The following is a 13,463-nucleotide window of genomic DNA, read 5'->3' on the forward strand; positions in this document are numbered from 1 at the left end:
TCTTAATATACAATGTTACCAATGCACAATCTATCTCCTACTGATGAGTTCCAAAAAGAACGAAACAGGCTTGTCTAGTGAGTGATTTCTGGTTTGCTGTCATAATCCTGTTAAAAGGATCGCTGTGTCAAAACAGTATTTTTGAAGCAAAAAAACTGAATTTGCATATCTAATTTGCATATCTTACCCACAATTCTCTTGTGCATTCGTAACATTGTATATTAAGAATTTCTGGGGAAAAGTAAGCGGGGATACTTGCCTATATGTGCTAATTTCCTATGCAAATATTTACATTGATATATATATATATATATATAAAAATAATTATCACATTTCATATCCATATGCACCAGTATGACCATTTTATCTGATGAAGGATGTTGTAATGGAAGACTATCATCCATGATACAAATATCCACTATTAGGCTGTGGGTGAAAAAAGATAGTCACTAGCTTAGCTAAACTGATTTTACGCTAGATGCTTTGTAAACTTTAAAAAACTAAATAGGCGAGCTAGGTAAGAGTTACAGCAATATGGTGACTATATAAAGCATGGTTCGCTTATGGTCAAAATGTAACACCAGCCCCCACGTAAAATCAACACCTATTATTTTCTAGAGGAGGTGTATAGTATATAATAGTGGAAACAGTATACTATGACAGTAGTTCCTATGTGCGGCTGATTCCTATGCCCATTTGTCTCTACAGCTGTTTAGGCTTTGCATAAAGTCTCTAAGATAGCTCCAAGGCATCGTAAAATTCAATGACAATCAAATTTGAATTATCCTTTGCAATGAGTAAGCTCCCACCTACATAAATTCTAATTAGAAGTTGTCCATACCCTAATTAACCCTAACCACAGCTTACTGGGCACATAAACCACATATAATGCTAGCTGTTAACCACCTCTCATTATTAAACATAGCCATAAGACAACCCAACTACTCAAACCCACCCACCACAATCCCCATAACACCAAAGGTAATACCCTCCACATAATCCCCCACTGCATACCGTCCCTCCCCTTATACAGTGGAGAGGCCTCCACTGTAAAAATTGGAATAGAACTCTTTCAAGGTAAGACAATTTATATTCAGAATTTAAAAAGGGGGTTGAGCGGGTCAGCTTGTAGTACTATATATTTCCCTTTATGCTAATGCTTGCAGTTTATGGTCATATTGGCAGCAGATCACTTGTATAGGAACATTTTAATATTGCACTATTCCTTTCATAGAACTGTGGATTTAACCCCTCCAAAAGGACAAAAAAAATGAATATAAAGAATATTTAAATTAAAGGGATATTAAGGGGGCATATTTTCTGGACATCTATGTACATTATACAGTAGTGGGCACTAAGGGTCATACTGACGCACAGATCTTTACACCTTCTGGACATGTATAAGTAATTCTCACAGCCTGGGTCATTTTGCTTGTGCAGGGACTCATTCAGCTTCCTGTTTAATTGTATGCCAACTAAACAGACATCTGAACCAATCAGTGAGGATATAGCCAGCACATCAATGGAAAAATAAAAACTGGTCTTTTAATGCTTGCACAATGTGCTGATCTCAGAGCAATGCTCGACTCTCTCTCTCTGTATAAGTGCATGCACACAACAGCAATGATCTAGGACTATAAATTATATCAAGCTTTATCCAAGAGTATTTTACAGCATTGTAAAGTAAACTATTCTAGATCTATAGACAGCCAAAAAAGTTTGGCCTGGAATATCACTTTATCAAGATTAAAGGAACAGTCTACTTCAAAATTTACCTTTACTACCCATTCCCCAGCTTTGCACAACCAACATTGTTATATTAATAGGCTTTATCACCTTCAAAACTCTAAATTTCTGCCTGTCTCTAAGCCACTACAGACTGCCTCTTATCTCAGTGCATTTTTTATAGTTTTTCACAGCAAGATACTGCTAGTTTGTGTGTGCCATATAGATAACGTGTTCACTCCTGTGGAGTTATGAATGAACCAGCACTAATTGGCTGAAAACCAAGTTTGTAAAAGCACTGAGATAACGGGGCAGTCTGCAGAGGCTTAGATACAAGGTAATCACAGAGGTAAAAAGTATATTAATATAAATGTGTTGGTTGTGCAAAACTGGGGAATGGGTAATAAAGGGATTATCTATCTTTTGAAACAAAAAAAAATGGCGTAGATTCTCCCTTTAACTATCACATTATTACATATAAATAAGACTTGTGCATTTACCTTAGACTAACTTACTGTGTTGTATACTGGGAGGGGAAGAGGAGTAGTGGGATGCCAGTTAATAGATAGGGAAAGGCAACGTGTGGTTAAATTGTGAACATTTCATTCTAATCAAATATATTATAGTTTTTGCAGAAAAAAATTGTACTTGAAAACCTTACAAACTATTTATGTCTATCACATAATATTGTAAATGAATGTTTACACTACGCTTGTAGCACTTATGACATGTCAGGGCGATTGTATGAGATATTATGACAGGACTATACATGTTATAGCATCTATATGGCAAAACAAACACACATATAACAAACAGCTCAAAATACCATCTGAAAATCATCAGGCCACAACAAGATTCATTGTTTTGTTTTTTAATTAATAAATCAAATTAATTTGTTAAAGATTTCCACATCCAGCTATGAACCCTCTGTACCTGAGAGAGAGACATTCCATGATTTGTATGTTACAGGTCATGTGATCTTTGCACCTGCAGCAACAGTGGACATCACAGATGTTGTTACCATAACATACATTGAACAAAACATTAATTCATTGGTGGACACAAGCAATGACTTCATGACACAGTAAGGCAATAAGGCACTCAGGTAAACCAGCAGATTCCTCAGACTATATTGGCCCCAGTAAAATGGGAATTTGTTAATCTTTCAGAGCTACAGGTTTTAGCTACATCTTTACCCAGTTTGTGAAGTAGTTTATGACACTGCTATAACAAGAAGCTTCCATTCCCTAGAGGAGATAAGTCAAACAACAATATATAGCATAACGTCCTTGTGCTTATGAACCTGAATACAAAAGTAATTTGCAATGATGTACAGTAAACCAAATGCTGCTTAGTGATTGGTGCTCCGTGCACACAAGCCAATAGCCCCACAAACAAACAATTAATGGATATTGACTGAGTTTATACATAATGGCTTATTTCTACACTACTACTTGCATGAGAAGGGAATTCCTAATTGTTTTTAGTTTATGGCTGACATTATATGAACATGATCAAACCATTTCAAGGAACCATAAAGAGGAATGTTGTAGGTATCTGTCAAATAATTGGAAAATATATATATATATATATATATATATATATATATATATATATATATATATATATATATATATATATATATATATAGTAAACATGTAGGCCTATTTGAAAGCTCACAAAGTATCCATGTTTTTCTTGCACAGACACATCACAATGCTACCAATGCCTTGACTTAAAGCTTTAAAAGGGACAGCAAAAATCTATTAGGCATCAAAGAGAACTATTTAAAATGTTAAGATAAAGCTCTTCATTTCAATTTTGACGCTAATAAGAAGTGCATGTATCATTTGCCCTCAAAAGAACAAGTCATTTTTTAAGGCTTTGTATCTCAAATAGAACATTTTAAATGGTGTTACAATGTAGAGTTTTTTTTTAATGCTTATAAGGCATGTCACTGCCCACCAGTAAATTAGTAGCCCTTCTACTTACTAGCCAGAGAGCAATCCGTTTTTAAAAGGATATTCAACACCTCTTGCTTATGTCTAACAAGTGTACTGGTCATACTCTCTCTGGGAAGCCAAAAAGCAAATTCTGTAATATGTAGATCCTGGTACAGATAATTTACAGCATTTTGAAAACCATAGTTACAAATTTTGCTTTCTGGCCACTCCAGTGTAACCTTAATTTTAGCAAACATATTTGTAATATGTATAAATAGTACTTGTATATGCACAATGTGCATTTTCATAGTCCAATGTCCCTTTAAAGACTGACTGCTTAAAGGTTGATAGGCAAAACTCCCATTGCTTTATTGGCGGACAATGATATGCCTAATAAGCATTAAAAACAAAAAATAAACCATATGTCTGTATATGGGCCAAAAAAAAAAAAAAAAAAGTGCTCTACACAACTATAAGGAAAAGTATTATCTAATTATCTAATTATTCAAACAAATCTATGTAATACTGTGAACATATGCTTAGGTTTACATGGGATATTCTGACTCTCTCTAACAGCAAAATACAAGGGGACCAGGAAAAAAAAAATCAACACCATCATTAAATTATTGTACGGCAATAATTAAAGGAAACTTCCTACACAGACTATTCTTGGTCTATACATACAATTTAAGCAAGTTTGCAAAAAAGTTGCTGTTAAAAGATGCATTTTTTTTTAGACTCAGAAACAAAAAGCACTATGTCTATGATCTCAGAGCACTCTACAGCTTCTAATTGATGTGTACGTGGCCTTTTTTAACAGCAAGCTTACCTCTAGCCCCACCATAGTTTGTGTTGGAATATCCCTTTAATTTGTAATTTAAATGATAAAGTTTCTATCGCAGATTGTGTATACAGAAAGCAGATCACGTATAAGGAGCACAGATTGTGTATAAAGAACACAGATCATGTATAAGGAACACAGATTGTGTATACAGAAAGCAGATCACGTATAAGGAGCACAGATTGTGTATAAAGAACACAGATCATGTATAAGGAACACAGATTGTGTATACAGAAAGCAGATCACGTATAAGGAGCACAGATTGTGTATAAAGAACACAGATCATGTATAAGGAACACAGATTGTGTATACAGAAAGCAGATCATGTATAAGGAGCACAGATTGTGTATACAGAACACAGAGCATGTATAAGGAGCACAGATTGTGGATACAGAACACAGATCATGTATAAGGAGCACAGATCATGTATAAGGAACACAGATTGTGGATACACAAAGCAGATCATGTATAAGGAGCACAAATTGTGTATAAGGTTTCACATCTGTCACCACTGAAAGCATTAGGAGCAGTAAGAATGGGTGTGCAAAATATGTTTTATAAAAATAAAATTATGTTAGTGCAACAATGGCTCTATACCCCTGCCTTAAAAGTCAAAATAAGATCATCACACTATTCTGTGTGGGCCACCAAGGGTAGAGATAAGACCATTAGATTTGCCAGGCACCTAAAATTACTAAGAGTGAAAGTAGCCAAGCCCCCCCCCCCCCCACCACACACACACATTTATATGAAGAATTTTTCTAAATTAGGGCGAGAATCAGACCTCTCATAACAGTGAGGATACTACTGAAAGTGTTTGAATAATTATTCAAGAAATATTGCAATTGAAGAAAATTGTCAGGCAAATTATTTGGGTCATTTCATTATACAAATAACTAATGACAACGGGTGTGCTGGTTGTGGGGAATTTGATTGAATTACTTTGTCCTTCACAAAAAAATTTTTTAACCTTTGGCTTGTGCTGGATAGTTGGTACATTTAAATGACTGACTTTAAAAAGAAGAAATACTAAAGCCAAAGCTAGCTCTTAATGACAGCCTCACTGACGACATTCAGACTAAATGCATGTCTAATATTATCTGACATCAGCAAGCAAACTGCGGACAGTGGACGGATGCACAAACCTTAAAAAAAATAAAATCAGAAAAAAAAATAAAACTCCATATAACATAAAATGTACCAAACACCATTAAATTCGATAAAATTGTAACGGGTTTTGGAAACTCCACTGAGAATTCTGTCCTGACAGAAACACATTATTCTAGGGAAGCACCTTAAGTTTCTATTAGACCTTAGATTAATACACTGCTAAAAGCTTCCTCACCACAAAAAATGGCCCATACACAAATGTAATGCTTTAAAAGCAGGGCTTGACCAAACCCAAGAGGCAGGAAGCCACAGCTCTTACAGTTTTGGATTATTTTACAAATATCTATAAACAGATATTGTCTCACCTCTGAAAAATTTAAGCTGGATCCTCAGGAATCTAAGACTGATGTAAAATCTGTCAAACCCTGCTCTAAAACATCCATTGAAACATCTTTGAAATCACTTAATTCCACCCCTAAATATATTTACAATAGTAAAAAAGACATCAGTCAGTACAAGTGTTCAATGAAACTCCACAAATTCCTCTAGAGTTCGTGGGATCTGGTTGTGGTATTTAATGTTGTACAGTCGGACTGCTCTGGCTGCCAGGCACTTCAAGCTGAGCTTCATCTGGGTTTTCAGTAGGATCTCTGATACACCTGTGGTACTTCTATCCAAAGGAGTCTTTTTCTCCTTATTGGTCATGTCTGTGTGAGCACCTGCCTCCACAAGGCTAATGATGATAGAATGCAGGGTCAGGAAGTCACTGATAGGACGGTTGTACTGAACAATAACATGAAGTGGGCTATTGCCCACATTGTCTATGGCATTTACATTTGCTCCACAATCTATCAGTAACTTGGCAACAGGGGCACTAGGGAAGCTGCAAACATCATTGGTATGGAAATCATCCACAGGGGTGCTTGAGTCTACAGCCAAATGCAGAAGACTACATCCATCTCTTGTCCGCGGATCTAGGTGCACCAACCGGTAGATTTGTTTGTTAATGCGTGACTGCTCCTCCTCTGAACACTGGGTCTTGGTGGAGATGCAAACGAGGTAGAGAAAAGTAAAAAGATTGCACTCATGATTTTCTAGTGCTGTGTGAGCATCAGGTTCTTGGGGGTTATGTATCCGTGACATCCCTCTCTCAATCTCTAGAACACTGCACCGGAGTACACTTTCCACATCTTGGGCTCTTACAGGCTCATTCAGATGGATCATCTGTGAAAAGACTTGTGCAAATCTTAGAAGATCCTTGTGTGTGTTCCGGTTCCCCTTTTGCCGCAGTTGCAAAGCATGCAGCCAAAGCTTTATGCATTGTTCAAATTCCATATTGTCTGCATAAACAGCTCCACGATATATGATAGGATGTGACACATCAATGTTATCTGAACCAAGTATTCGCTCACGCACAATTAAACCCTCCATATGCAGGGCATCTGTGTCGTGACGGATCGCATCCAGCTCCCTTGGATTTCGACATTCAACTCGATTTCCGTAGGCATCTATAGGAGGTAGCACTTCTTTGTGGAGAATGTTGGCAGGATCACGAAATCTCTCCAACATGGCTAGGTACAAGTACTGGTAAGTTTTAGTGATATTATAGTTTTCCCGGTCATTGGCAAAAGAAGCTCCCAGCAACTCTAGGGCCTCCACACGACTACGAGCATCACAATCAGAGTGGGCAAGTAATAGTTCTACCACTTCAGCCTTACAACTTTCAGCTGCAACTTTTAAAGGTGTCATCCCATGTCCATTGACCACCATAGCTGCTTTCCATTTGACCAGCTCCCGCACAATGTCCAGATGCCCAGCTTCTGCTGCAAAATGTAGAGCTGTAGCTCCACAGTGTGCTCTAGCGTTTGGGTCAGCATGTTGTTCCAGTAGGTAGCGAACTACGTCTGTGTGACCCTTATAAGCAGCAATCATCAGACAGGTGTTGTCATACTTGTTGGCAATACTGATATTTGCATTGTTTTCTACAAGGAAACGGACAATGTCCAATCTACCATCAAAGCAGGCTGCTCGCAAGGGGGTAGAATTTGTTACCGTTGTATGGTTAACATTGGCTCCATGGCCAACCAAAAGCTTTACTACCTCATAATGTCCAGCTCCTGCTGCACACCACAAAGCTGTGGCTCCATCAATTACATATCTGTGGAGAAAAAAAAATGAAATCATAGGAAGTTCATCAGCAGTTAGTGTATACAACGTAAAATGGTAATAGAAAAAAAATGAAATTCAAATATAAATAAATATTCTAACATTACAACATATTAAAATAACCAGAGTTATTAAGAGAATGTTATTCTATAATACAGCTGCAAGCAATGTTTGATGGGCAGAACTATATTGTCGACATTACTACTTAAAGGGACAGTCTAGTATTAATTAAGCTTTCATTATTCAGATAGGACTTTTAATTTTAATCAACTTTCCAATTTACTTTTATCATCAAATTTGCTTTTTTCTCTTGGTATTCTTAGTTTAAGCTGAACATAGGTAGGCTCATATGCTAATTTCTAAGCCTTTGAGGGCTGCCTCTTATCACATGCTTTTTAAATCTCTTTTCAACACAAAGAGACAGAAAGTGCACGTGGGCCATATAGATAACACTGTGTTCAGGCACAGAAAGTTATTTAAAGGGACATAATACTCATATGCTAAATCACTTGAAACTGATGCAGTATAACTGTAAAAAGCTGACAGGAAAATATCACCTGAGCATCTCTATGTAAAAAAGGAAGATATTTTACCTCACAATCTCCTCAGCTCAGCAGAGTAAATTCTGTGTAAAAAGTTATACTCAACTGCTCCCAGCTGCGGGTAAAAAAATTAAAAAAAATGAAGAAATGAACAGCAGCCAATCAGCATCAGCAGTGCTGAGGTCATGAACTTTTACTGTGATCTCATGAGATTTGACTTGACTCTCATGAGATTTCATTGTAAACTTCCTTTACCTGATTGGTGAAATAAGATGAGAGTGCACGATGCTCATCCCTTCAGATGTCCCAGGACAGACACACTAAAATGCTGCTTAGAAATCCTTTACAATAGGAGGTGGCTACTGAGGAACTTTTGAGGTAAAATATCTTTCTTTTTTACATAGAGATGTTAAGGAGATATTTTCTAGTCAGCTTTTTACAGCTATGCTGCATCACTTTCAAGTGTTTAAACATTTGGGTATTATGGCCCTTCAAGATCCAGCACAATACAATGCTAAATTTAAGACAATAGATAATAAACAGTCACAGTCATGTGATCAGGGGGCTGGAAGAAGGTTCCTAGATACAAGGTAATCACAGAGGTAAAAAGTATATTAATATAACTGTGTTGGTTATGCAAAACCGGGGAACGGGTAATAAAGGGATTATCTATCTTTTAAAACAATAACAATTCTATGGTAGACTGTCCCTTTAATTTGTGTTCAAGTTTTGGTTGTTAATAGAAAAGTTGTGCACAATATTTCTTTAATGTGCATAGTTTTCCTGAGCCAGGGAATATTCAAGTTATAGCGGTGACATTACTCCTATTGTCTGGGCATGTGTGAGCATTTACAGGCGGATATAAATATAATTGCCTGAGATTGGCTGCCCTTCAACACATGACATGCTGAATAAGCTTAAAAGTGTTTTTATAGAATATTCAGTCTGCAGTCTTGGGTGTCATAAGCACAGAAGGTCTCAAAGCCATGCTGATGTCCCTTAATATTCCCTTATCACTGTCTATGTCACTCTCCCTGTTACTTCCCCTCTAATAAGCTGCCTGAACATTGGGTATTTTTTTCTTAAAGAGACAAAGAAGTCAAAATTAAACATAGATTTTTGAAATTTGCTTGAAAAGGGACTTGGTGGAATAAGGGAGGGAGAGCATAGGTGAATGGACAGAGAAGTTATAGCTGTCTCTAGGTAGTCTTGATTGAAATGTAGCTTCTGTACATGGAAACAAAGTGAGGTAGGCTTAGAAATATGAATGTGCCTTGAGCACTATATGGTTGCAGTGTTTGTAGTAATGTTATATATACAGATCAAGACTCCCCAATCTATATTCATTAACTTAGGCCCACCTGTCCTACTCTTATTCCACCCATATCCCTCTTCTTGTCAACATCCCATAACAACCCTTTCATCTCTTTCCCATGTGCCTTCCTCCCAATTTTCTTGCTTTTTTATTATTTAACATCCTATGTGTCGCACTTTTCTTCTTCCACTCTCTACTGGGCTTCTCCTCTTCTATTTACATATGTCATTTTGTTTTACTTGTAATATACTCTCTCTTACTCCCATACCCACAGACACCTCACATCTGACCAGTACCCATCGTCTCCTATGTTCTTACAGTCCCAGTCTCCCTTACCTCTTCCCCAACTCTTCTTTTTTTCTAATTATGCCCTTTGAGTAAGTAACTAACTATTGAGTCAGCTTCGTATTCACTGATTATTCATTAGTTACAACAGCTTTTTATTCAAGGACTTAAGCTAACATCAATTTGTTCCAAAATTGAAACTTCTTGCTTCCATTGACCTAGATATTTCTGTATATTATTCCACTAAAAAGTTATCTTAAAACAAAGCCTTGTTTTCTGAGAAAGTGTAATTCTTTCTCAGAACAGCTGAATAAGCTGAATAAGTAACCATGTTTTCCTGTAAGAAAATAACCTGGGATTACATATCTTAAACTATTTTTTATAGATTGAATGTCCCTCTACACAATATGCAACCTTTTAAAATGTAGAATTCTGATTAGTAAACAAATGTTACTGTTTGAAAAACAATTTGGCTCACAATTATTAGGCATTGTTTTGTATACACTTGATTTTCGGACAAGAAAAACTATTTTTGATCGGAGCTCTTCTATGGACATATTGTGTCATATCAGTTGTTCTATCATTTTTTGCTACTGGGGATACTGCCCATGCACAAAGTACGTCAGCACATTCCACAGATGATTCTAAAACATGCGCTGATGTATTTTGCTCATGTGCATATAATCAGTAGCAAAATCTAACGGAATGAATGTTTACCCCCTACATTCCTCTTTATTTTTCTTGATACAGGCTAACGGTGTCTTTGCACGTTCAGTTCAATGGACTTTGGCTGCTCTCAGTGGGGGGGGGGGGGGGGCTTTCACACCAAAGGAATGTCCCACCCTCTGCTCCCCTCAGGTCACTTACTTTGTCATATATACTTCAGTCCCTTTCCTCATGTCATCAAACACTTTGTAGCCATTATTGTTACATCCTCGCCAGCCACTTTAAAGTCAGGGTTCCAAGTTCATCTCCCCCTTTTCCCCATTAGCAAAATCTAACGGGTTAGCAAAAAATGTTAGAACACCCGGGGCTGGAGAGGATGTAAAAATAATGGATACAAATTGTTTGATGACATGAGAAAAGGGAATAGAGCATATGACAAAGTCAGTAAGTGACCACGCAGTTAGCCTGTATCAAGAAAGAAAAAAAAAGGAATGCGGGGAGTAAACATCCTCTCTGTTAGATGATAATGTGCATGAGCAAACTATGGTGGCAAATTCCACAGATGATCCTAAAACATCTGTGAAATTCACTGACATAGTTCACACATGCGCAGGATACCTGGTAGCAAAATCTAACAGGGTAGTAAAAAAATGATAGACCACCGGTGTTCTGACGGATTTTGCTACCTTCATCAGCGCTTGCTCAGAATTGCGTAATCGCTCTCCATATATGTTTGAAATGCGTGTGGAATGCGATTACGTAATGAGAAGCATGCGCTGATGGAGGTAGCAAATTCCGACAAGGGAGCAAAATTGAGTGCTTCCAATCCATTCGGTCATGCGCAGTTCAAAATGTTATGAAATTCCGACTCTGTTATATGTTATTGAAATAAACACCACCCAGACACAACTTCTTATTAACACCTCCATATGTAAATAAAGATAACTAAACAGCTTTAGCTCCATATGTCTTCAAAATAAAGCGTACTCCTAAATTCATTAACTGTACAACGTAGCGTGCAGTTAATTAATTGAATATGCTACAGGTTATATTCAGCTGCCTATTAAAAAGTGTTGGAGAAATTCTTTGCCTAATTTTATTTACATATGGGAGGTGTAAGTAGTGGTGTGCAGGTGGTGTTTATTCCAATATCAAATCATAGCATTGGAATTTGCTAACATTTTAAACTACACTTTAATAGAACGGAAGCATTCAATTTTACTACCTTGTTGGATTTTGCTACCGCAATCAGTGCATGCTTCGCATTACGTAATCGCAACCCACACATGCTTTTGAAACATATGTGGAGTGTGATTACGTAATACTGAGCATGCACACTAAGAGGTAGCAAAATCAGACAGAACACCGGCCCTACTTTTAAGTAAAATAGCACTTTCCTGTTTCCTTTACTAACAATACCTGATCCTTATAGAGAGGGACCAGTCTAAACAAAACAAGCCAAAACTTGCGACCTGAGGTGCGTTTTGCACAGAAAATACTTGGTTACTTAATCAGATGAACTGTGTATGGCACAACTTGAATCTATCTATCATATCTAGATAGGCTCAGTAGCTGCTGATTGGTGGCTGCACATTGATGCCTACTGTGATTGGCTCACTCATGTGCATTGCTATTTCTTCAACAAAGGATATCTAAAGAATGAAGCAGATTAGATGATAGAAGTAAATTGGAATGTTGTTTAAAATTGTATTCTACATCAGACTCATGAAAGAAAAATGTTGGGTTTAGTGTCCCTTTAAGCTCTCAAATAAGAAACTGCTTGCATAAATAGCAAGGTAAAGAAGATGGAATAAGAAGCTAAAGAACAAAAAGGCTAGCTTCAGCCTTCATCTTTTCCCAGTACCATGTTCACCAACCCTTTCCCCACACCTGTTTTTCAATACAAATTTCACTATAAAGTACTTCTCGTACTGATATCTATTCTTCCTATATCATTAACTGGCACATTCCTTTTCTCTATTCATAACCTTATTTTACTAAAATCTCTCTCATCATCTGTCCCCTTTCTACCCTTCTTTTCCCCACGTATTCATACACAACCCCCTCCCCCATACCTATATCATTCACCAGTCCCAGTACTCCGCCACAAACCCACTTAGTGCTATGGTATCTCACCCATCAAATCGTACGGTGCCAGTTTGTTGTGTATCCACCCGGTAATGCTCCAATAGCAATCTCACCACCTTGCTGTGCCCATTGCGGGCGGCGATGATAAGGGGGGTAGACCTTTGGCCACCCTGCTGGGTCACAGATTCGAGCAAAGAACGTATTTCTAACTCTGTCCGGTTCAACAAGAGCGCAGCCAAAGTCAACACTCGCCCCTCGGCAGCTGCTTTGTACACATAGCCTGACAGCCCGTCCAGGGCCATCCTGGGGCCGCAGGAGGAACTCCTCAGATCCCCACTTCCGGTACTTCGCATAACTATACGCTGGGAACTTGTCAGTTGTATTTGGGTTCCGGGTGACAAAAAAAACTTATGTAAATGTGACTTGCAGACCTATTATTGTACTACTATATTCGCTATTCACCACTAGGATGCCCTGGCCAAAAAATATTTATTTACTGGCAAACTATACGGAGTACAGAACGAATTCAAACAAAAACTACCGTAAAGAACAATAAAAAGGTATAACACTCTTTCACAATAAAGTAAACTGAAAGTAGCAACACCATGTATTTTCCCGCAAATGTACAATGCAAATGCTGCAGGCTGTGATGAATCACTTTTTTTTAGGTTGTAATACAAAATAATTTAATTCTGCTTACTAAAAATAATTTGCAGTATGCATTCATTATTTATTTAACTTTTTTTGTAAAATAGGTTGCTTGTGTGTTTGTTTTTTTTGTG

The 13,463-nt window shown here is 37.4% G+C and overlaps 1 protein-coding gene across 1 annotated transcript; it reads right to left on the bottom strand.

Annotated features, from left to right (window-relative positions):
* Positions 1 to 2,580: 2,580 nt before the first annotated feature.
* On the bottom strand, positions 2,581 to 13,029 carry FEM1B (fem-1 homolog B). Its single transcript, XM_053718504.1, has 2 exons — positions 12,730 to 13,029; positions 2,581 to 7,777 (listed from the first exon to the last, which is right to left on the bottom strand). Exons 1-2 carry the CDS (start codon positions 12,981 to 12,983, stop codon positions 6,142 to 6,144), a joined length of 1,890 nt encoding a protein of 629 aa, XP_053574479.1. The 5' UTR covers positions 12,984 to 13,029; the 3' UTR covers positions 2,581 to 6,141.
* Positions 13,030 to 13,463: the final 434 nt, after the last annotated feature.

The sequence above is a fragment of the Bombina bombina genome, chromosome 6 (assembly GCF_027579735.1).
Source record: "Bombina bombina isolate aBomBom1 chromosome 6, aBomBom1.pri, whole genome shotgun sequence".
NCBI lineage: Eukaryota > Metazoa > Chordata > Amphibia > Anura > Bombinatoridae > Bombina > Bombina bombina.

Excerpts from the sequence above, each read along its gene's own strand:
- FEM1B (XM_053718504.1), bottom strand. The coding sequence starts at position 12,983 with ATGGCCCTGGACGGGCTGTCAGGCTATGTGTACAAAGCAGCTGCCGAG. Across the intron at positions 7,778-12,729 it reads GGCACCGTACGATTTGATGG|ATATGTAATTGATGGAGCCA; the intron begins GTGAGATACCAT and ends TTTTCTCCACAG.